Source organism: Serinus canaria, chromosome 18 (genome assembly GCF_022539315.1).
Source record: "Serinus canaria isolate serCan28SL12 chromosome 18, serCan2020, whole genome shotgun sequence".
Lineage (NCBI taxonomy): Eukaryota > Metazoa > Chordata > Aves > Passeriformes > Fringillidae > Serinus > Serinus canaria.
Genome location: NC_066331.1, coordinates 4,690,823 through 4,715,338, shown reverse-complemented (window position 1 = coordinate 4,715,338; position 24,516 = coordinate 4,690,823). Strand labels below are relative to the sequence as shown.

Sequence of the window (24,516 nt, the reverse complement as noted above, 5' to 3'; positions counted from 1 at the left end):
GAGCGCCCGGCGGGGCGGGAGGGAGCAGCCAGATCCGGCGGCGGGGCCGGGGCTGCCGGCCCGCAGAGCCCGCGCAGCGCTGCCGGTAGTGGCCATGGCTTTCGGGAAGGCTCCGAAGGACCCGTTCGGCACCGCCGTGGGTAGCCTGGTCGGTGAGTAGCCTCGAGCGGTGCCCCCGCGCCGCCCCCTCTGTCCCCGCCGGGCGCTGACCCTCGGCTCCCCTTGGCCTTTCAGAGCGGGCGACGCTCGGGTCGCTGCAGACGGAGGAGTGGGGACAGTTCATGCACATCTGCGACGTGATCAACGCCACGGAGGAGGGGTGAGCGAGCGGGCCGGGGGGCTGCGGGGCGAGGAGGTGGCACCGGCGTCGCTCGAGGGCAGAGCGCCATCGAGCAGCCGGCGTAGGACGCTGATGCGAAGTGACCCGAAACGAAATAGCGAAGGGAGCACGTAGCTTTCATTCCCAAGGAAAAGCTTTGCCTGTCGCGGGACCATCGGAGCTTTTACGGATTAGGCTCGAAGGTTCTTCCCCATAGACACATGGCAGAGAAAGGTGGTGACACGGGTTTCTTATCTGCTCGTCAGGCTGAAGGGCTACTACCCCTGTGCTCTGCAAACCCACCTGGAAAAAGGCTTCGAGATCATGGGTGCCTACAACGCTATTTGAAACTCTTGGCTATTGCCTTCGAGCTCCCCACCGTGCAGAGTCTCTGCCAGGCTGTGCCTCAGCCGGGGTGAAGCGTGGGCTCGGATCCTCTGTAGTGGGATCTGTCCCACCCAGGTGTGCTCCCACGACTGAGATGGTCTCTTGCACCACATCCAGGTTTGCTCAGCCATTTACTGCTCTGAACTTCCTTGTTTTCCACCTGTAAAAGGGGAAAAAAGGAGACTTGTTCTCATGTCAGATCTGCTTCAGCATTGCATTGCATTCTAGCAGTGGCATATTTTAACACTAGCTAAAGAGTTTTCTCCAGAACAATGAGGTATGGCTTACTTTCTGCACAGGTGTCTTTTTTACTTTATCAGCCTATCTCTCCTCTCCTTGTTTTGGATTCCATGCTCTCAGCCGTGGTTCTTAGTACTTGGAATGTCAGTAATAATGACTTCCTTCTGGTTATTGCCATTAGCAACAGCACGCTTTGACCCTCAGTGTTAGTTTTTATGTAAAGTTTCCATGCAACAGGGCCTTTTTTTAATTAACTGTTTCCTTTTGTGCACAGCTTAGGAGCTCCTTGTAACTTCCTCCTAGGCAGCTACTACTAGTCACAGTCTGTAACAGGATAGTAGGAGCAACAGAACTGCTGCATCTAATTAGGCAAATGGTTATTTTAATGCAATATCCAGCTCCTGACCAGAGCATTTCCAGATGTTTCAGTGGGGGAAGCAAGCAGGAGTGGGATTGTAGTACAGCTACACTAAACTTCTGCACTCCTGTGCCCCCATCTGTCACTTGATGCTCTTCTGATGTGCCTGGGTATGACATATAATTAAGAAAAATAGAGAAATGTCTCCTATTTTTTTTTCTGTTTTTTCTCATGAGGTATAGCACTTCAAACAAAGAGATGCAGTAATGGTAAACATTCACTTAATTTCATTGACTTTGAAATGTTTTCAACAAATATTTCTCTTTTTTTTTTTTTTTTTTTTTTTTTTTTAGTGAAACATTGTATTTGGGCCTATTGCTTTATCTTAGATTCTAGAGAGATCCTAAAGAGATGTTAGGACATCTTGTTTATGTTGATCATGAGTGTTGGGCTGGCCCTAATAATTGTACACTATAGGTAGTCCATATTAATGAGGCAAAACTGCTTCCCACATGTGATAACCTCGATACCATCTTCCACCCTTTTCCTCCTACACAGATAGTTAAAAGATATGGGGTGTATATATAGAAATGAAAATGGCTGGGTTAGAAATACCCCTGTCTCCTGGCTGGAGTGGGTTGTCCATGCATCCATGGTAGTTACTCAGATGAGTTAAGTGCATCCTGCAATTATAAGATTGGAAGTTATCCATGACACCCCTACTCCTGACAGCACTCCCAGGAGAATATTTTCTAATTGTATCATACATGAAAACTGCCAGTCAACTCTTGACACATCTGGCAGTTGATATTTCCTTTCATGGCAATAAAAGCTAGATATGTAATTCTATTCTACAACAGTGGAAAAATATCATTTTGGAGCAGACTTTACAGAGGAGAAGAACTTTATCTCTCTGCACAAGTCTCTGGAGTAATGCACAGTCTGCAGTAACAAACCTGATTCACTGCTTTGTTGCTCTACTTCAGTGCTGAAGAGATTTTGCTGAAATCAATGGGACAATTGCTCTGGTTTTATGTGGGTGTAAGCACAGGGGTGGATTTGGTCCTGTATCTCAGGCTGGTATTTTTGTTTCTTGGATGAAGTTATGAACTAGAAAACTTCACTGGTAACTTTTCCTCTTTCATTTCTTGTCACAGGCCCAAAGATGCAGTTAAAGCACTGAAGAAGAAGCTTTCAAAAAACTGTAACCACAAGGAGATCAGGCTTACCTTGTCTGTAAGTACAGCTATATTTATATTAATTAGACACTAAGAAGGCAAACAGTCTAAACGATAAGGTGGCATGCAAATTATCCCTGACACAACTCTCCAGGATGTTTTCAGTCTTTGTTGTTTGTGTGTACAGCACTGACACAGTGCAGATCAGATGGTTTGTTGGCATTCCATGGACTCCTGGATGATGCAAATTCTGGTGGGGGTGCTGGGTAGGGAGCTAACTTGTTCTGTGTAAAAAGTAGGATAGTTCTTATTTGCTCCAATGACTGTCCTGTGAGAGCCCCACCTGTTTGTGAAAGACAGAGAGGTTAGGATATTACATAAAAGCTACATTTGACCATTCTATTACTCACCTTGTGGTGCTGATCTTAGTCAAACTAAGCACAGTGTGCAGCACTGGTGGAATGTGTGATACGTGCTTGCTAACAGGAAATGTTATCACATTTAAATGATAAACTTGAAGGAAAAAGTAACCATGGTGAGTTAAGTAAGGGAGCAAGAGGCAGAGTGAGCTGTATGAAATTCAGATGTTATGGCTAAAGGTAGGAGTGTCTGGGAATATCCTTGTTTAGCATGTGGCCCCTAGAATCTGGCAATGTTCCTGAACTGCTCCAGGGTTTGGGGAGCTGTTGTGATTTCAGTCAGTTTAAGATTTACTGAAGTATGTTAGTGCAGGAAGTTCTAATACTGTCTTAAGTCCTGAGTTTCTGACTTGAATTACTCTTGACTACCAGCAGTGCTACTGTGACCAGAGTAATATCTTTTGTATTTTAGGTTCTTGAGGATTTTAGGTTTTGTTAATTGGCTAAAGGTATTTTCTTCACCATTTCCTTTTTTGAGGTTTTAGAGGCCTATCTGCATCACTTTGAGTACTATTACTCATGGGTTTGGTATTTGTTGTGCAAAATCATAATCTGTATCAAGATGTGCTGAGAAGTGATTAATGAAGATGGGTGATGGATAGTGCCAAATAGTAGGTCACTTAGCAATTGCCCAAGTGTCTCCTGACAAGTTAGAGATGCAGATAATTGTTAAACATGTCAATATAGACCTCTAGCTCACTCTGTTTCTGCACTTCTTCTCTGGCTTCCTCCTCCACTGTCTCATGAGTCACATTTTTGTGTGTTCTGTATGTTTGCATAATGGGAGCACTGGCTTTCCACTGTACCTGCCATCCCTGTATCAGGTCTGTCTCCTGCAGCCCTTGTGCAGCGAGGTCCTGTTGTGATTATCTGGCACAGTCTCTGCTGATAACCCAGGGTTTAGGTTTGGGAGCTGTTCCTTGAGTATTTCCAGTGCAGATATACCCAAGGTGACACTATAGCTTAGCTTTTAAATATGTAAAAGTGGGAGAAGGATCTTGATCCAGGTCTGTCCAAGGAAGAACTTTATCACACTGACCTGGGAGCTCATTGTATTGCAGACAGAGCATGTGGCAGGTTCAGCTGGGAGTGCAGTTCCTGTTCTGTTCCAGCCCCTTTCTCTGTCCTCACCCTCTCCCATGCACACCTGTAACTTGCCTGCCAGGCAGTCACATCCTCTTGGCCCAGCTGCTGTTTTCTGTTTGCAGAGTTCTTATCCCTGTATTCCTTAATCTTTTTTTCCTTTTTTTTTTTTTTCAATTTAAATAAGTTCCAGCCTTTCTTCTAACTCTCTCTCTTTCTAGTTTTAGTTCTTGCATAAGATCTTTTATACTTTGCCTCTCCCTGTGCCTCTGGCTTTTTTCCTTTTTCTTTTTATTTTACAAGTACTGCTGGTTTTTTACCAGTACTGCCATAATTTTAGCATGTGTAAAATCTTTCCTTTGATGACCTCATTGCTAACCATGTGTGGCTTTTACCTTTCCCACATCACTCTTCCTATGTGCTGTAACTTCTGGTTTCATCTTTTTAATTGCCTTAATGAAATTGTTCCTGTTTTCCATTTTGAAATGCTTAGATGACAACAGCAATTAATTGCAAATGGAAAAAAAGAAATAATTTTCAATCCCTGAAATACAAACTGTTCCTTCCCTGTGCAATTCTCATCTCTTAAAAATTGTTTTCCTCCCAGAGTTTTGCAAAAATAAGGGGTTTTTTTGGATGAACTGTTAGTGCCTGTATTTCTTACAGTAAGTGTGGTCCTCTAGCTTTTGAGATTCCACATCAGATTGTCTCTCCTACCTGCATTAGATAAAACTAAGAAGTATAAACAAATCACATTTCTTATAAGTGCACTTTGATCCACTTCTCTCTATTCAACCTTGACATCCTTGAATTTAATATTTCTAATGAAGCTGCTTAAGGAGCTCATTCCCAGAGGATGCACACAGAGTGGAGTGTGGAAATCTTCATGGAAGCAGCTCGACTGCACATGTTAGCCCTGTTTCTGTTACTGGGATGTGTTAAATCTCAGCAGTGTGTTCCTCCTCCTCGCTCTTGGATGATGCTTTATTTACTTGGAGGAAGAAGGCTGAGTGCCAGCTGCATAATGTGCTGGCTGTGGCTTGGCTTCAGGTGCTCTGAGCTGCTGAAGTTCCTGTGAAGTCACGTGGATGGAGGTGTTTGTGTCAGGCCATGGAGTTGCCTCATGCCCAGTCTTTGATAACACCGAGAGATCAGGGCTGGCACTGGAGGTTGCGCAATCAGAGTGAAAAGGATTAGATCTTTCAGGCAGGAATCCAACAGACTGTGTGTGCATTACTTGACTTTTTATTACTGCTAGACTTTAGATACATAAATTCTGTTTATGTAATGAGTACTGAGACAGCTGTTCAGTCACCTGCACTGAGCTCACTTGGTTTTGTAAAGCATTTGCTGCAGCACCCCAGTCCAGATCCCTGTGAGGTCTCAGGAGCTGAACAGCACATGGGGAATTGTTTATTGAATGTGTCCCTCTCACTCCTGCATTCAAAGCAGTGGACAGAAATTTAACATTAAATTGCTATTTCATCTCTGTACTATATTGTTGGAAAATATTTTAAAGGAAGTCATTTTCCCCCAGAAATTGTTGATGCTCCATCCCTGGAAATGTTCAAGTCCAGGTTGGATGGGGCTCTTAGCAACCTGATCTAGTGAATGGCAGGGGAATTGGAACTAGTTGGCCTTGAAGGTCCCTTCCAACATAAGCCATTCTATAATTGCCTAGAATTAAATTTTGACAGGTATTTTTTCCTAAGAATATTTCCACTTTTCCTCTTAATCTTGTGTAATTTTTTTTTATGCAGAAAAAAATGTAGCATGGTACATGTGGCCTTCAGATTTTAGTTTGTTAAATTAACATTCTACAAAACAGAGGATCTGAAAAACAAAAGCATGAGAAAGTCCTCAATTGCACTCAATTAAAAGAGTACTACTCTATTTTATTATACTTTATGGTATGTGCTGACAAAGAAGAAGAGGACATCAAGTGGGAGCAAAGGAAATCCAGATTTCAGTGTTTGACATGTGAAATCTGGAAAAATTCAAGACTTCTGAAAATTCAGTGTTTTTGAAATGCTGGACCTTGACCAAGTGTACCCAGCCCCTGCCCTGTAATTGGTGAGTGGCAGCTGAAAGAGCTGCTCATACCGGTTTGGTTTAAATGCTGGCCTTGGAAAGAGCATATTGCAGTTCCAAACCTCAGCTGGGCAGGCATCAGGATGTGTTCAGTGGAGTGTAATCCTGGAGACAGATTAATGGCTTGTTCCCCTTGAGTCAGAAATGTGAAGATGCAGGCTGTTCATCTGGGTTTTCTCGCAGCCACCTTGGGTCTGAGAAGTGTCCCTCCCAAGCTGCACCCATTGCTCAGCTTTATGGACCAAACCTGGCTGCTTCAGATGTGCAGTGAGCCCTGAAATCCGAGTCAGGTCTCTCTTGATAAGGAACATAGCTGACTTTCTGCTGTGCTCACCAACTTCTCTCATTTTTTGTTTCTGCTTCACAGTTTAGCTTCACTTCTTTGTAGATGCCTTTTATCATTTTACTTCTGTGATTCAGTCCTGCAAACCAGAAGCCTTGGGTTACACAGTTTGCGTCTTTTGCTGAGTGCAGATCTCTGGGATCAGTTATCCTGGGACACAGCAGCTCTGTCAATTCCAGCACTTCTCACATCCTGTTTGCCATTGACAAGAAGTTTAATGGTTTGATTGAAGTTAATTTGCCAGTTTCATTATTTAAACATGTTTCTGTTGAGTTTCCATTGAGCTGTGTGGAGCAGAGGTTGGCTTGGCCACCTTGGATCTGTTCCTTCTGGTGGAAGTGGTTGGGACTGTGAAATCCTATTTGCACTGGAGTCCTATTTGCATGATAAATACCCATATTGAAATTCTAATGAAAGCTGTTATTAGCATGAAAGTGGCTTGTCCAGTTAAAAATAATTGAGTCAAATTCTTCTTTTTCTTATACAAGCTTAGTTTTCCTCTAAGTGAGTGGGCTGGGCTGGCATAATTGAGTGGAGGATCCCTACGATTAGTTCAGTACTTTCAATCAGTGGGTAAATACTCAGTCCCCTAAGTAGGGAATTAATAATAGGGAGTAGTATAACAAGTTTCCCATGCACTGGGTTGAAAATATTTTACACAAAGCATCTTTGAAGTACTGTACAGGCAAATGACTTGGCTTATTAGCATATGTTTCATGTACACTCATGAAAAGTAATGTTTTGAGCCAAGATTTTTTTGTAATTATCTTTAGCTAGCTTTTTGCACATCTGTCTGTCAGTGTCTCTCTGTTCTACCCTGTTTTCATTTTGGCAATGTATTTTCTTCTCTTCAACCTGTTGTCCTGTAAGTTCCTAATCACACTGGGAGAAAAATCCCAGAGTCTTGGGGCTAAAAAATGAGTTAATAAAATGATTTCACTTAGTCAAATGTAGTCTGCTCTGAATAGGAAAGGATACTTAACCTACTTTTATCAAGATCACAATATCATCCCTTGAAATACATGTATCCTTTTGAGAATATGTTCTGTCTGTGACATGATTCGGGGGAAATTCTGTCTCAAAACCCATGAAATTTTGCAGCTTTTTGTTAATGTCAGCCCTTTGCTTTCACCTTTCTATCATCTCTCTTACATTGGGAGGGAAAACGAAGCTACAATTGAAGAGAAAGCACAAGAGAGACAATCTTTCCCTGTGAGGGTCATCATCCATCTTCAGATCTGGGCCAGGCAAGACGAGTTTTGTTCCTGATTCTGCACCTGATCTGATTGATCCCAGTTTCCTGTCAAGTCCCAGCTGACTGGGATGTAATGGCAGTTTTTGACATCTCTCCTGCAAAATGAGAATTGTAATCAGCCACCTCCAGATGTACAAGGGAGAAGTGTTATGTCATTACCACATCCTGCTGTGTTTGATAGGGCAGGCACAGTGCTTGCAGGGATCCTGCTCTGAGCATTTGAAGCATGGTTTTGGAAGCAGACTTTCCTCATGAAGATGAATCTGAGAATTGGAACATTTCAGCTCATTTTTTTTCAAATCAATGTGACATTTGAAATGTGTGGAGAAATTGTGCTCCAAGTTGGTGAATTTGTTCTTTCCTATTTTATTATTAGTCTCTGACTTACAGGGCAGATTAGACGACAGGCATTTAGTAATCTGATTTTCTTCTCCTGCAGAGCTCTTCAGAATCTGCAGTCAGACCAGGGTACCTGTATGCTAGGCAGTGAATTAATTCTATTGCTGAACCTGTACAAGTAATTTTTTTAAGATATGGGCAGATTTCCTGCTGTTAAGGAGGATGTGTTGAGTACGTGCTGTGACATAGAAACAAGTGTGACCATGCTTCTCTGTTAAAAATAGTCACCGTGGCTGGCACAGCTCCTTTGGGCTGTGCAGGTATAACAGAGCACACAGGGAGCTGCTGTTTCCTTGAAGAGACCTCATTAGGCATTCTAGTGAGCAGTTATCTGTTCACATCCATTCCTACTCTTCCCTATAACTCCATGAAACAAACAAAAAGGAAAAAAAGCAGTCAATTTGTGGGGCTTTACCCCCCTGTTCTTTGTGTAATTGAAGGTTTTTTGTGTGTGCAGCTGCTTGAAATGTGTATGGAGAACTGTGGCCCAAGATTCCAGTCTTTAGTTGTGAAGAAGGATTTCTGCAAAGACAAGCTGGTGAAACTGCTGAACCCAAGATGCAGCCTGCCCATTGATATGCAGGAGAAAATCCTGACCTTTATCATGGTGAGTCTGGAGTAAACTGTGAGCGTTCACAGCGTCTCTGCTGTGTGGTAAATGTTTAATTGTGCAACCTGTTTAAATCCTGGGAACCTCTTCTGAAAGCAGACCTTAACTCTGGAGCTGTTGTGGTTCCTGTTGCACTGAACGGAGTTATCCAAAGTGGAGGAAGGGAATGACCTGTCTTTAGGACCATACTTTTTAAAAGCATTTGCCTGACCCACTGACTGGCCATTTCTGTGACTCTTACTGTCCCTGATATTTCAAAACCAGGTTTGGGCACGAGGTTTCCAAGGGATGGTGGATGTGAGCGAAGTAAAAGAAGTTTACCTAGAATTGCTGAAGAAAGGAGTGGAGTTTCCATCCTCTGTCACTAGCAGTGCTGGATCTAAGGTGAGGATACACAAAGACACTTCAGAAATGGGATGTGTTAATTTTATGGGACACAGAAGGAGTGTTTGATCTGGGTTTTTTAATTTAAAAGCTTCAGGGCAGAATATGACCAAATTACTTAAGCACGTGAGCAGGAATCAGTTTCAGTTATGGCAGCTAAGATAACAACAAAGAAACCTGTTCTATATAGTAGTTTATTTCATTTTCAAGTACAGATTCATGGATATGTTCTCAGAAATGAAGCATCTCTGTCTTGATACTTTAAAAGATCTGTGCATGCTGTTTACTTCAAAATAAAGGAGTGCTTAGTGCTCCAAACTTGTCAGCTTCTGAAAGCCTCAACAAAAATGAGTAAGGTTTTCACAAAAACACATACTGTTGAGAATATGAGCATCATCTATCTTTAAGATTAAATGGAGAGATGTAGAAATCTGTAAGAAAATATTATTGTCTGCATATCTCTCCAGCTTTGCAGAGTAAGTGTTATTTAAGCCTCTGTCATAGGTAGTATTGTGTGGTATTTAGGACATTAAATATAAGTATGGTTTGAACATTGTGCAGCAGCTGTAAATACAGTGGATGGTTTAATGCCATTCTTTCTAGTTTTCTTTTTTTTTTTTTTTTAGACGAATTTTCACAAGAGCTTTGGGCAGTGTGAAAGTCATCTGCCACTGTGTGGAATCTTGCAGTTACAGAATTTAATGTCTATAATCACTGCAGACAGGAATAATTCAGATTTATCCTGAGTTTGATCTTCTGGTTGAGTAGTGGAGTGTGCAAAAGTTTATGTATTTAAAGGTTGTTTGAACGAGCTGTGTGATGAATGCTCTCAATAGATACTAATTTTTGCCCTCACTTAGTGCATTAGAGATTATTTTGTTTACCTCATGTACTTGCCAGTAGAAATCAGTAGCAAACCTGAACACAGTTTTTACCTTAGTCTCCAGGAAGTGAAGGGTTTGTAGTGCAGGCTGAGATTTGCATTTGAATTTTTTGGCAATCAGTTCAGATGCAATGAAGGTGAAGCTCTCTCAGACTGTTTCTGCTTTTCAGTCCAGGAGATTTTTGTATTTTACCTTTTGAAGAGACCCAGACTCAGCCCTCCAGCCTTTTTTACTGCTTCCAAGTGTGATCACATTCCAAATTGTCCTTCATTGCAAAATTGCAGTGGCACTCTGGGAAGGACTCTTTGCTCTTAGATGGCTTAATTATTCCTTGCTAGCCTGTTCTTAAGCCATTCCCACTTCATCCTGTGATGGAACTTATTTGAAAACCCTTTCTGAAAATATTTGTTTTCCAAGCCTCATTTCATTACAAAATAGCCATTAGATTTATTTTTTTTTAAATAGGACTTGCTCAACAAATTCCCTGGGACCACTGATGATGAGGAAGCTCCTGCCCAGCTGTGTAGTCTGAGAGATGTTCCTCTCTCAGCTGGATGCCTGCTGCAGTTTTGTTCAACCCAAGCTCTGTTTTCTGTGTCTTCACAGATTTCCCCCCGGCCTTGTGCAAAGTCATCCCCATCCTCTGCCAGTCCTGCTAAATGTTCCTTTCTGCCTCTTCCCACGGGCCCAACGTTGTTGTTGACTCCAGAGCAGGTACAACACTACAGGTTTAGGGGAGGGTGGGTCCACCTGGAATGTGCTGTGAATGTGTGGCTGGAGTAGCCTGGGTGCCCCTGGAGGGACCCTCAGTGCACAGAGTGTAGCTCTGGGTTCCTGCTCGGTTTGTGGAGTTACTGCTCGAGTCTGTGGATGGCTAATCACATCTTACAGTGCTCTTATGCAAATTGATAAAAACTTGTTCAGAGATAAGTTTGGATTTCTTGCTTGTTTCACATAGGCTTGTGGGAAGAGGTTATTATAAAAAGCAGGAAGGAAAGGATAGTTCTCTTGCATTCCTGCTTGCCCTGTGTGTAACTAAAAGGAGGAACAGTGACATCAGTGCCAGGGATTAACTGTAAGGAAAACAAGTAGTGCTATCAAGCTTGGATCTTAGTTTGAGTGCACATTTAAAAGCTGAACTAATTCTATTCATTTCCATATCATGTTACCAGAGTAAAATAATGCTAATTGATGATGATGATGATAATAATGCATATCATACCTAATGGGAAAGAAAGTGTGTATTAGAGGTAAAAATTATTCTGCTTGCTCTGTTCACCTGCACAATATTCTCCTGTTGAATTCCAACAGATTGGGAAACTGTACAGTGAACTGGATATGGCAAAAATGAATGTGAGAGTCATGTCATCAATATTAAAAGAAAATGTTCCTGGCTCTGAAAATCCAGATGATATGAATCTTTTACAGGTACATGATAATTCATTGATGGGGCTATTGGTTTGGTTATAGTTGCTTTTTAAATTGTTACATCTTGTCTTTTAACATCTGGATTCAGAATGACAAATGGAACCCAACAACAGGTTTCTATCTCTTGTTTTGCTTAGCTTTCTTTCATCTCTTTCACCTTCCCTTTGACATTTTGATAGTCAGGAAAGGACAATACAGCTTGCAATGCAAATTTAAGGTCTAGGGAATTCCAGTGGCAAAGGAATTTCATAATGGAGTGTTCTCTGTTGAGCATGTTCTGTCAAACAGCCCCGAGAACATTCCAGCTGGGGAATGGATGATGACACAGTGTCACTCTCATATCCATCTTGGAGTTTGCAGAGCTCTCTTTATTATCACCAGTCCCTTAGGGGCAGACTTGAGGGCCCATGAAGAATATGAGGCATTGGCTTTATGTGTGTGACCTCAAAGATTGGGAGCTTGCTGTGCTGCAGAGGAATTCATGTACTCTTTAAGTGTAGCCTGAAGGAAGTGTATTGCAATAGTCCAGTGATGTGACAGTGAACCTGTACATGTTCCTTCTGTGATATTATGTGCTTGTGCTGTATTTTCCAGTTGAGAAATTAAAAGTACAGTATTATTTCAGCATTGCAATACTGACCTATGTTAATGGAAGCTTTTCAGTTTCACGTTGTCTCTGAGAACTTAAAAATCTTTTAGTACATCCTTCTGTTTCCAGCCTTACCTCCAAACTGCTATAATGAGGAAGCATTTTTGACAGTTTTGCAGCATTAAGTGTTTTGAAGAACTGATTTAATTTTTGCAAGCCTTCAGTGTGCTTCTCCTCCCCAGTGCAGAAATTTTACAAACCCTTACTGGGTGCTGTTGAGGATACACTGGTTGATTATTCTTGACCACCTCTGTTCGGTCCCTGACAAGGTTGGGAAACGAAATGTCTTTCATTTCCTGTCTCCTGCCATGACACTTCTGTATGTGGGTGAACAGATTGAGCTGCCCACAGTAAACCAGTGGATTCTGACTGACACTCCCAGTAATAAAATTGTTGGCAAAAGGTTGAGGACAGGGTGTGGAGTTTCCATATGTAGGAGAGTGAATGAAAACTCATTCCTTTCACTGTTGTTCTTTCTGTTCTTTTTCCCCTGTGTACAGAGTGGTGTAAAACATCAGGCACAGCCAGCCTATTCCTTGAACAATGCTTAATGTTCTCTTTTTGTTTGTGGCACTACCTGGAGTGCTTGGATTGGACTTCTGTTGTCACAGAACAAAATCCTTTATTAAAAGAGCTGCTTGTTTAGACTTTGACTGAGTTGGAGACATTGATTTTAGTACTTCAGATTATCTGGAGTCCCTCAATAAAAACTGTAACAAGGTGAACTTGATCAGTGTTTACAGTTCTTTATATTCATTAGTGGCCAGGCTCCTCTCTTTCCCCACCCTGTTTTGGACAAGGCTTAAGATATCATATTTCCCTGGAAATCATGTGCTGGCCAATAACTGTAGTTAAAGAATAGTCCAGGATCAGCCAAGAGGAGTAACAAACTTTTGTACTGGATGGTGAATAGACATAATGAACAAATAGTGGATGGATGTGCAGGAATTTGGGTCCAGATCAGCAGCTGGTAAGAATTAGCACAAATGTATTGGAATCACTGATGACTGTTATTCCAGCTGCTACTCCATTATTGTAAAACTCCAGTTTTCAGACAAATCCATGCCTGAAATTAGTATCTCAGTTTCCTTCTCTGTTGAGCATTAATACTTGCCAGTCTGCTTGTGTAATGGAGTCTTCAGAAATACACATTTTTTTAAATGTGGATCACATAGTAAAGTGTGCAGTTGGGGAGATTTTAAATGTGATTACAGACATTAGGGTGAACACAGTTTTGTGTGTTTTATCCTGGGCTGTGAAGCTAAAGTACTGAAAAGTACAGCCCTCTGCAATCTTGACAGAGATTTAGCAAAGGGGTGCAAATTTCTTTTTAAATAAATAATTGATTTACATAAAGTATTGTATTTTTTTGAGGAAAAATCAGATCACTTAGAATATCAAAGCAATTTCTGAATAGTAGCGTGCAAAGAGAGTAATTTCCCCCCTTTTTTTTTTTTTTTTTTTTTTTTTTTTTTTTTTTTTTTTGTGTGTTTCTTTAAGCAGAGCCAGCCTGCATTTGCAAATGTTGTGTGAAGGAGAAAAAAGTTGGCTGAGCTAAAGTTCCTGTTGCTAAAGAATTTGTTTCTTTGAACATGCAAAATTTGCAGAGGGGAGTAATATAAACAGACTGTCTTCCACTTCACCAGGCAATAATGCAAAATTCTGCTTGATAAACTCTCATAATTCTCCTATCTGTTGATTCTCTAAGGTTTGTGTTGCTTTCTCAAAAATCTACAGATTAAGTTTATCCAGGCTTCCCACTTAAACGAATAGTTGGAGCTTGAGATTGTCACAGAGCACTTCTGACCTTTAGACTAATATTGTCTTTTCTTCAAGCAGACATTGAACAGGATTATGTCCAAGTATCCTGCTGAGTTTAATCAGCTTCAAGCAGGATCAAATCACATTGGCTCTACATCACCCAGAGGGGTCTCTTTCATTTTGCAATTTGGAATTTACGCTTTAGAGACACATATATCTTTAGAAATGAAGGTGAGTTGAGAGGTAGGGATTGTGTAGGAGTCATACAGTGCTGGGAGTTGTGACCCTGCATTGCAGAGATCAAGGACTTGGACATTGTTCCATTTGCAGTGCTTGGTACCTGTGTGGTTTGTGGAAGTTAAGGAATGTTACCTCTGATTCTACAGTGCTTGAGTGTCTTATCATTCATCTCCAGAACAGACACACTGAGAGACCACAGTCAGGATTTTTAATTTTTTTCCTTCCCTTGCCTTGGGCAGAAATTGTACAAGACCTGTCGGATGATGCAGGAAAGGATCATGGAATTGTTGGTGACAGTGGAAAATGAAGATGTAATTGTTGAGCTAATACAAGTAAATGAAGATCTGAATAATGTCCTCCTGGGACATGAAAGGTAAGTGCAGGGCCTCTCTCCTCACATTTGGAATCCTGCCTGAATAAATACACTTATTGGAGAGATGCTTCCTATGCCTATTGTTGATCCTCCCCATGAAGACAAATTTTATCCTAAAATTCAGAAAAGAAATATTACTGCAGAAAGAGTAAATCATGTATTTGCTGCCTCCTAAACACCTCAGAAATGGTTCTGGAAAGTAGTTAGGAAACATTAGAATGGTGTAAAGCAAATTAACAGCATAGGCAGGAAATCAGATGGAGGCACACAAAAATAATTTGGAATTTGACATCCCTTTTTGGCACAGTCCAGTGAATTTGTCAGCAGCTGCTCCAAATCCTTTGGTGATGGTGCTTATCTCTGTTAAGTGTCTGTGCTTCCAGAAAAGAATACTTGTCCTCCTTCCTAAACAATTTTGACAGCTTTACTGCAGGAATTGGCCATAGAGCAGCCTTCTGCCTCAGTGCATACTTAGGAGAGTTGCTTGCTCTTCTCAGCTGGATTGAAACATAGTGTTCTGCTTGTCTTACAGCAGAAAATGTTTCTTTCTTTCACACATGAAAGCACAGCAGTACTCCTGTTGACATCCTGGGTGTTTTTCTGTTATGGCACTGGTAGCATGACTGGATGCTGGCAAAAATGAAATTAGTTTTCAACTTAAAATTCCAGTGTTGGTCCCCAAAATATCATACGAGCATACTTATGGAGGGTGTTCTTATTTAATAGGAGGTACCCTTCCATATTAAGAAGCTCATCTCTTCCATGGCTAAAAAGTGTTCTAGTAATCATTATGCATCAAGTGCAATTGTTTTGTATTAAATTTAGCAAATTTGTATAATTTAGTCATCTTTTCTTTTTAATCCTCTTCTGAGTGCTGCACTAAAAATATCAGTAATGCTTCTAAGTGTCAGGCATAAACTTTGGGCTGAATCATGACAAAGTTTTCATTTACTTTTTAATCTTGTCTACTGTAGTGTTGGTGGATTTTACAGCAGCTATCTTGAAAGAACTGTGTGCTCACTTCTTCCTTTAGGTTTTTCCTTTTAATAAGCAGAAAAGGAATTTTATTCAACCTTTGTGTAAATCCAGTGAAATCAGATGTGGGCTTACATTTTTTTTACAAGTGATGAATACTGTTGAGGCTGGGAACCTCAAACTGTGAGTAGAATTTTGTGGATATAATTCAACAGATTCCTCACATGGTGATGGAAAGAATGATTAATTTGGACAGAAAACTACTGTATTCTAGTAATGTCATGCTATGGTTTGTATGGTGCAGGTCTTCCTGAGTGCAGATCCATTGCACTTCAGAGTGGATAAGTATAAAAATGTATCTGGTTAATTTTGTATTGCATAAGATTTGTTCTTTGGATTTCCCTCTGAACAATGAGGTGTGTAAAGGGCCAGCTGATTTTAATGACCTGAATCTGTTTCACACTGTGTGTGTTGTTGGAGGATGAGTCGTGCTGCATTTTCTGTTTCTGATTATTAATGTAGAATCCAAATTAATTCCAGAGCAATCTCAACTGTGCAACCAACAGTTCATGTGTGTAACAGTGCCTCCCTCTAGTGTCTCTGCAGCTTCTTGGTTCTTCCTGGATTTCAGATAAATACTTTCTGTTCTACAGTTGGAAAGGTTTTTTTACTGTTGTTTCTTCATGCATCTGTGCTCTTTTTTTGAGCCTCCCTAATACAGTAACCCTGAATAGCAAATGCAGTTGGATAAACTGCCCATACATCTGTCCATGCAACTCAGGGCTCCTGGTGCTGAATCACAGTGACCTTCCAGATGCTCAGTGTCACTTCTGTGGATCTTCTCTGGACCCACAATAGCACTGTTATCACTCCTAGAACATACATATTTATGCAGATAGATTTTTTTGTTTGTTTCCATTTTTTAAACAATCACTGCAAAGGGCTGTGTGTGAGAACAGGTGTGTGGGTTGTCCTGGGAAGGCATGAAGGAATGCCCAGACCTCTGAGGACAGAAGGCTTCCTGGGACTCAGCTAGAAGTGTTCTGGTCAGAAGGAATTGGATTTGGCACAGTGGATGTTCACAGTTACCTGCCTAGTGTGAACAGAGGCAAACCAGTGTCAGAGGAGCCTTGGTTTTGTTTAGGAACAAGCAGATGTCTGTCTCCAAATGTGGGGCCAGGAACAAACCAGCTGGTGTTGGTTGTAGGAGATACCAGGACCACAGTCCTGGAATGGGAATCAGATTGCCCATAAAGCCAAGTGCCCCAGAGACCACACCTGGAGTGCTTGTTTGGTGCTTCTGGAGCCTTTTGAGAATCAAAAGTTGTTTATAACTGGTTTCATGTTCTTCTGAAGCACAGCACAGGAATGTAAGAATGAGCATTTAACTCTGCACCTTCAACAGGTTCTCACGGAACAGAGTTCGTTTCCTGGAGCACCAGAGGATACAGCGGGAGCGGGAGGAGGTAATTAAGGATGAGCTCCTGAAATGCAGGACTGCAAACATTCCTTTTGCTCTTCCTTGTGAAAAATACACTTCTGATACATGCAGAACTATTCTCTAGTTGAGAGGTACAGGAGATGGCAGAGTGACACTGCTCTTAATGATTTTTCTAAAGTCTCACTTGCAGAATTTCATGGAAATTCATGTAACTAAAGTAGCAAATAATGTCAGATGTAAGAGGGAAGCTTGGGCATGAAAAATGAGAGAGATTTATTCAAATGCTGATTTATTGCCTCTGCAGCTAAGCACAATTATCTGCCATGCAAAAAATGAGAAGCCATAGGTTCTTTTCATTTGTTTCCTGTTAATGAACTAGAGACTGAAATACTGCTGCACATTGAGAATTCACTTCTTCTATTGATTTTTTTTTCCTGAGTCAAAGCTTTTTCTGAATTCTGAATAATGGCTTGTAGCAAATCTTTAATGACCATCCTTTATTGATTGATAATTATGGGTGTTAATTATATAGCCCAAAGTAGTTTTGCACATGTTTCACCTTCTTCTAAGCCGTAATTGTGCAGTCATCTGGGACTCAACATGAAAATGCATTGTGAATGCTGAAATACTGCTGACAATTATTAAAAAAAGGTAGAAGATGGTCTTGTTTTCCTTGAAAAGCCACTATTACTAAATTCTGGTTATGTAGGTGGATCGTTTTGCTTGATGGACCCACTGTTGGGTTGGTTAATAATCCAAATGATGCAGCATTTTTATATTATTAAGCAGACTCTGAGTTTAAAAGGTATCATCTTTTATTTATTTCTTTTTCATCTGGTGTTACCAAACCTGTATGATTCAAGCATGTGGTTTTATTAAACCTTTGGCTGGCTATGTTTGTAATTCCAACACATTACAGGAGAAAGGAGGGGAGCTCTTTTCTGTGTCTTAGGAAACATTATTGTGGTTTTGATTTTTTTTCTATCCAAAAAGGTACTGGAAAAAAAATCAATCTCCTAAGTACATATCAAATCTCATTAACACAAGTAAGTAGCATGAAAAGAATTGTACAGAATTGATCAGAAAATCAATATCAAACCTGTATCTAAATGTTCAGAATGTCTTTATAGAATTGAGTCCTTTCTGTTTTCTACTTCAGAACTGGTTTTCTTTTTTTTTTGAAATTGGTCTTTTCTGAAATTCATCTTTTATTTCATTAGCTATATTTCACACAGAGTCCTGATCTTCTCTTATACTTAGCAGTTTTTAATATTAAGATTTTTAAATTTTATGTTTTGTGAAAACAGCAATTTGCTTAAAACTATGCAAGTTAAAACAATGCAAGTTCCTTTAAAAAACAAAACAAAACACCAGAAAAACCCCACATAACTTATTCTTTTTCAAATGTTAAGCTGTACAGGAAACAGCCATCTGCTCCCTCAGGTGATCTACTTGGCCTCTCCATAGATTCTCCATCTTCTGTGTCTGCAGTGGTGCAAAGGGACCCTGCAGTGTCTCCTTCAGGAAGTAAGTGGTGAAGGACATCCCCTTCCACTCTGATTCCCTAAAACCCTCAAGAGCTTAGTGGAGAAATCAAGAAGTTTCTTGTAAGGGAAAAAAAAAAAAAAAAAAAAAAAAGATACTCCTTAAAGTTAAGGATGTTCCTTAAATTTTCTTAAAAGGAGAAATGAAATTTGAAATGTGTCCATAGGAACAAAATGGTAAGGTATTGTAAGGTTGCCTATAATTTTTTTACAACAATTTTTCTCCCCTTTTACATAGATTTGAGCAATAGAATATATTCTGTTTTCTACTGCAGTGAGGCCTGTAAAACACTCTGGCTTGTTCTGTAGACTTGGCAGGAAGAAACAGGAATTTTTTCAGGAGTGTTAGAAAGATTTGGCTTCAAGTACCCTGAATTACTATTTGCAGAAGCCCCTCCTTTACCTGCTTTAGGGAAGTCCATATACTAAAGCTGAAGGTGTGAACTTTTTCCCCCCTGGGAATAAATCCCTAGATTTCCATTTTAATCCCTTTCAAATAGCAACAAGAATTACAAGTGGTATCTATCATGTAGAGCTCTGCTGATGCTCTAAATATAGAGATAAATACCTTGGATATAAGACTTCTAAGAGTCATTAAAACTTTGCCTTTCATGTGATAAACAGCAATCAATCCATTTCAGAGCTGAACAGGCCTTCCAAACAAAAACTTTACTCTTTTAGTGTTCAAAGTACGAGTAGCTACTTTTGCATAATAATGTTTAAATTACCATTAATTATCACTTTGAATTTCAGATGGCCTATCTGCACACCCTGAAGATAAAACCAGCTCTCATCCATCAATTTACCCACAGCTGGATTCAGCAACTCCTACAAAAGCTCATCAGTCCCCGTGAGTAGTCTCTTATCAAGGAATGGGAATGGATAACTGATCCTTAGGGGTATTAGTGCTCTATAATTCATTTAATGAATATAGAATCTCTGAGGACACAGATTTACTACTTTTACGTATTAGTTCAGTAAAACAAGTGAAAATTTCCTCTGTGTGAGACATTGTTTGAGAGGGTTCCAAATACACTTACACATGCATCAGTGTTTTGTCATAGATAGACATAAATGTACCTGACTTTTGGCAGGGAAAGGGAGAAACATGAAACACCTCTGGAAAAGGGTTCAAGACAGGGGAGGTGTCTTTATAATTCATGTGCATGAGACACTGGTCCATCTGCCCATGCTGCTCTCAGTTATAACACACAGGAAAGACAGACCAGTCAAAAAAAAACAATGGAACAATCAGAATAAACAGTTTTGATCATTTCTTACTTATATTCAATGTATTGCTCTCTCCTAGATTTGCAGCTGAAGCACAAAACAATAGTTTAAGCAGCACAGCTGGACACACATATAGCAATGTGAACATATATAGCAATGTGAGTAATGCTTATGTTCGGGATGATCATTCTTGTCTGGCAGCTGTCAAATGAGAACTTCTGGATTTACTCCAACTGCAAAGATGCAAATATCTCTTCTGTGGCCCTTCTCCATACCTCAGGGAATTTTCTACTTGGTAACCAGGTCAACTTTTCTCTTGTGCTGCCACAGATACTAATGTGGAAGCCTGTTTCTTTGGGTGCAGCACAGTCCCAAGGGAATTTGCAGAAAGCTCTTGCTCTATTGTTTACTTTGTTGCTATGCAAAGCAAGCTGAGCTCTCCTCCTGTTGCCATGATGTTACTCTGGTGTACTTTTTATCACAAATAAGATATTAAAAACAAACATACAAAAAGCCCCCACAAAATCACAGCTCACAAAAAAGTCACTTAAACCCCTAGTACGGAGCAGGACAAATGTCATGCTGCAGGAAAACACCCGTAACAGAAGGAATGGAGGGAGCCTGAAGGGATTTTGAGATAATGTTATGAAATAGAAAAGATGAGAAGCAGCTCCCAAACAAACATGCCCAGTCCTTATTTTAAACTGCAAATAAAAGCAGGTGTTTGAGTCTGTGTGGTGGAACAAGTCACACAGAAGTAAATTATACACATGTGCTATAGAACACTAAATGTTGCTTTGAAGGTTGTGTGGAGAATGAAGATTAATTGGGTTGCTAACTGTTGGCCTTGGAATTTTTACCTGCAGTAGTCAGAGAGTTTAAAGATAAGCCAGCAATTATGTGAGTTAGGTCAAACCAGTTCTCAGGGAACAATCTGTTAATGCATTGTTTTGCTCGATGTCCTTAGTTGATGACTCTTTTAAGCCCAGTGCCTCTGAACCCAATAAATCTGCAGGCTGGACAGACTGTGCCATCAAATGGACCATCACCAGCAGGTAATAAATACTGCAAATCACCTCTTTCATGCTTCCTTTTCTTGTTAGAACTTAAGGCCTTTACACAATGGCTGTCAGTGACAAGGAACAGCAACAAGCATTGACAAAGTCATATTGCTCATGGATTCCATGACACACCTGTCCATTTGAGCATGTAAACAGCTGAATCCGTGGCAGATAATGTGCTGCTTTTGGGAAGACACAAAAAAACATGCAGTAATCATGCTTTTCATTCTCATTTAAATCTGGATGTGTCTCTCTTTTTTCTTCAGCTACATCAAAGAGCAAGTCACAATCACCTCATTACTATGAGATAATGGAATTCGATCCCTTGGCTCCCACTGAGTAAGTAACTTATAAAATAGAATTTTAAAATTGTGTTACCAAAGATAAAATTGCTTTTTCTTCTGAGAGGAAAACCAAACTACTCAGGCTGAGTTAACTGACCAGCTGCATCATTGATGTAAATGATGGTTGGCTGCATTTTGTACATTTTCTTCAAATATTTCTGGCATAACCAATTAAGGAATAAACTATATTGGGCTCATTAACTGGCATCTGTAAAAATGGAAGAGTAATGCTCTATCAAAATTACTAAAATCTTATCCAGTGATATAGAAAGGTGAAGGGAATATAGTCAGGGTTCTGCTGACCCTGGAGGGAGCTGATTGAACTTCAGCACAGGTAGTTCTGGAACAAGGTAACCAAAGGAGTTCCTGTTCATAGCAATTGTGTTCTTTAAAGAGTGTTTTTTTGCTGCATATGAAAAAAATCCTTAATTTAAATATTAACTACAACAGGGAATGGATGCTGTGTCTCTCCAGAAGACCAAAATAGTGAAACAGCAAACTAATACAAAACCAAACAGATGGCACAACTCCCCTTTCTAACAGTAAATTGCAAAAAAAAAAAAAAACCCAAACCCTGAGCTATCTGTACAAAATTTATTTCTAAGGAGCTGCTGTATTTTGAGGTAGGAAAATCTCAACAAAGCTTTGTGGTGGTTTTTCCTTTGGGGTCACTATTTGTGGCAATGTTCACAGGGGTCTTAGGATGAGGGAAGAGATGAGAAAGTTGACTCCATGTTCAGAAGATTTATTATTTTATGAGATATATTAAAACTATACTAAAAGAATAAAAAAAATTCATCAGAAAGTTAGCAAAAAATTAGAAAAAGAATGAATAACAAAAGCTTGTCTCTTACTGAGACAGTCTAGACAGGTGAACTGTGATTGGCCATTAACTAAAAATAAACACATGGGACCAGTCACAGATCCACCTGTTGCATTCTACATCAACAAATAATCATTGTTTACATTTTGTTCTTGTGGCTTCTCAGGAAGAAAAAATCTTAAAAGAAAATATTTTTCAAAAAACATGTCAGTGACAAAGCTTCCATTGTTTTTTGGTTTTTTTTAATTGGTGCAGTAATTGCACAGTGGTGCACTTGCCATTTGTGTTCTGCAAACTTGTTTGAACAAAAGTGACGGTGTCCAGAGGTTCCTCTTTAAATGTACAGCCAGATAATCAGAGCAGGGTTGGCTCTTTGTTTCCGTGGAGACCTGGGCATCCTGCAGGGGAAGCTACACTGTAAACTTTGGGCAGGATTTCCCTGGTGCCATTTGTCAAAATGAAATGTGATATAGGAGTCACCTTACTCCTCCTCTTTCAGAGCTATTTATGAAGAAATTGATGTTGTGCTGAAGACAGAAGTTAAAAAGAACACAGACTGAACGTGGAGGTGGAATCCTTTCCTGAACACTCTCTAGTGCTGGTCCTGTGCAGTGCTTCCAGTAACTACAAGTGAATAACAGATGAGGTTTTGCATTTTGACACAGTAATTAATGTTGGAGTACTAAGCTGTGTGCAAGTTGAAGAGTTCCTTGGATCCACACCTTGACAATTTGTCCTGAATGTTCAGCAGTGTGTTCTTCAAGGCCACTTGCATGGTTATTTTAAAGTATTTTGGGCGCCTGTAAAATGTGACTTCCAAATTCACCTGTGTATGAAGTAAGACTTGACTGACACCTGGCACAAGTAAAAAAAGACACATTTACATTCACAGAAACTGCAGAATGCAATTTCTCTTTTGGCCTCACTGCTATGTTCATCTCCCTAGAAATCTATAAAGGCGTTTTGAGATACAAATTTTTTTTCCCTAAAATTGGTCTCTTAATAGATGTCTGAAGATGTGCACTGTTACTTGCCTGCATCCTTAATACCGATTTTCCTTTATTATTTTCTTCCTAAAAACCCACAGTTTAATTGGATTTTTGTTTTGGGAAGAACCTAAGCTGGGACACAAAGTGCTGTCATCAATAGTTAACAGAACAGGAAAAAAACCTGCTTGTTCCTATGTTGTTGTTGCTTTTTTTTTCTCAGTAAATATCGGAGGGGGATCAGTTGTTTCTTTCAATATTCCTGCCCTGCAGAGATTCTTCTGGTGAAGGAAAAATTAATCATCTACAATGCAGATGAGCAATGGTTACCCATTTACTTTAATTGTTTAATCCTGTTAATAACTGTTTTATCTTTTAGTAAGTGCCTTATCTATTTTAATGCTGACTGTAAACTGTGCACTTTAACAGGTATAGTTCTCTGAATTTATAGCTGATACAAAATTTGAGAACTTATTCATGTTCATACCAGATAAGCTAATTTTTTGTGAAATAACTGCAATTTAAACATTCCTTATGTTAACTGTTTAAGGATAAGAAGTTCTCAGCTGCTTTTGCAATTTTTATAGCATAAAATTCCAAATAAAAGCAAATGCTTACTGACAAGTAAACTCTTATTGCTTCCAAGTTTTTCTCTATTTGTGTATTCCCTGAAATATAAATGTAGGTAGCATCGGAAGTATTTTAGTGTGAAACTGTAGAGTTTGCTGCAGGATGATTAGAACAACTTCCTTCTATCGAAAGGACAACCTTGAAGGAGTCTGGGAGTCTTTTAAGTTGAGGTGAAAAGGTGAGTTGCTTTACTCTCATTTTTCTTGCAAATATGTGGTGGTCTGGACAGCAGCCTGAGAAAACAGCTGAAAATAGGATTGGAGGAGGATTGATTTTTTTTTTTTCCCCTACAGCTGAGTTGAACTGGCAGAACCCCCACAGTGAAGGGTAACAAATCAAACTGGGCTGTTGCAGTGTAATCCATAATGGGCAATTGCTGACAGAACCTCTCAGTGCTTGATGCAGCACAGTGGTTATGGGATTAGCAGGGTGACCCCAACATCTGGGAAGAATGATGCATCTCACTCCATGATATCAGAAGGCTAATTAATTACTTTATTATACTATATTATTCTATACTATATTACACTATTTTACACTACATCTAAACTGAAACTGAACAAGACCTCAACTGCAGAAAATCTCGTGACTGTCTCCTGACCGACTGCAGGACACAGCTTGCAGAGATTGGTCAGGAAAACAAAACACTCACACCAGAATCCAACTACCAAATTCCTTCAGGTAAATAGTCTTCCAGCACATTCCACATGTTCACAAAACTGGAGCAGCAAATTAGGTAAGAATTGCTTTTGTCATTCTCTTCTCTGCTTCTCTCAGGTTCAGAGAATGTAATTCCCACAAATGGTCACAGAGAGATGGAAGGGAATTGGCTAATGACCAAGGTTAGAGCTGGTTTTAGAGGGAATGTGTTCAGTATCTGTGCAAATTTGGGCTTTCAAACTCAGACAGAGAACCCACATTTTTATGGAACTGCCACTTGCCAGGGGGATACTCCTTTTCTTCTAAAGAATGTAGCCAGAATAAAGCAGTGGGTGGAGAACTGCCATAATCAGTTCAGCTTTCAGACGGACAATGGACTAAAGACAACGGAGGGAAGAAGTTGGGGTTTTTTACCCCCTAG

The 24,516-nt window shown here is 40.1% G+C and overlaps 1 protein-coding gene across 1 annotated transcript; it reads left to right on the top strand.

Moving 5' to 3' along the window:
• On the top strand, positions 1–23,434 carry TOM1L1 (target of myb1 like 1 membrane trafficking protein). The gene is made up of 15 exons (XM_009094376.4): positions 1–152; positions 235–319; positions 2,462–2,540; positions 8,530–8,679; positions 8,947–9,066; positions 10,557–10,664; positions 11,262–11,378; positions 14,268–14,401; positions 16,782–16,842; positions 18,230–18,344; positions 19,115–19,211; positions 19,671–19,749; positions 20,559–20,646; positions 20,919–20,991; positions 22,319–23,434. The coding sequence occupies exons 1-15, from the start codon at positions 95–97 to the stop codon at positions 22,377–22,379; spliced, it is 1,425 nt and encodes a 474-aa protein (XP_009092624.1). The 5' UTR covers positions 1–94; the 3' UTR covers positions 22,380–23,434.
• Positions 23,435–24,516: the final 1,082 nt, after the last annotated feature.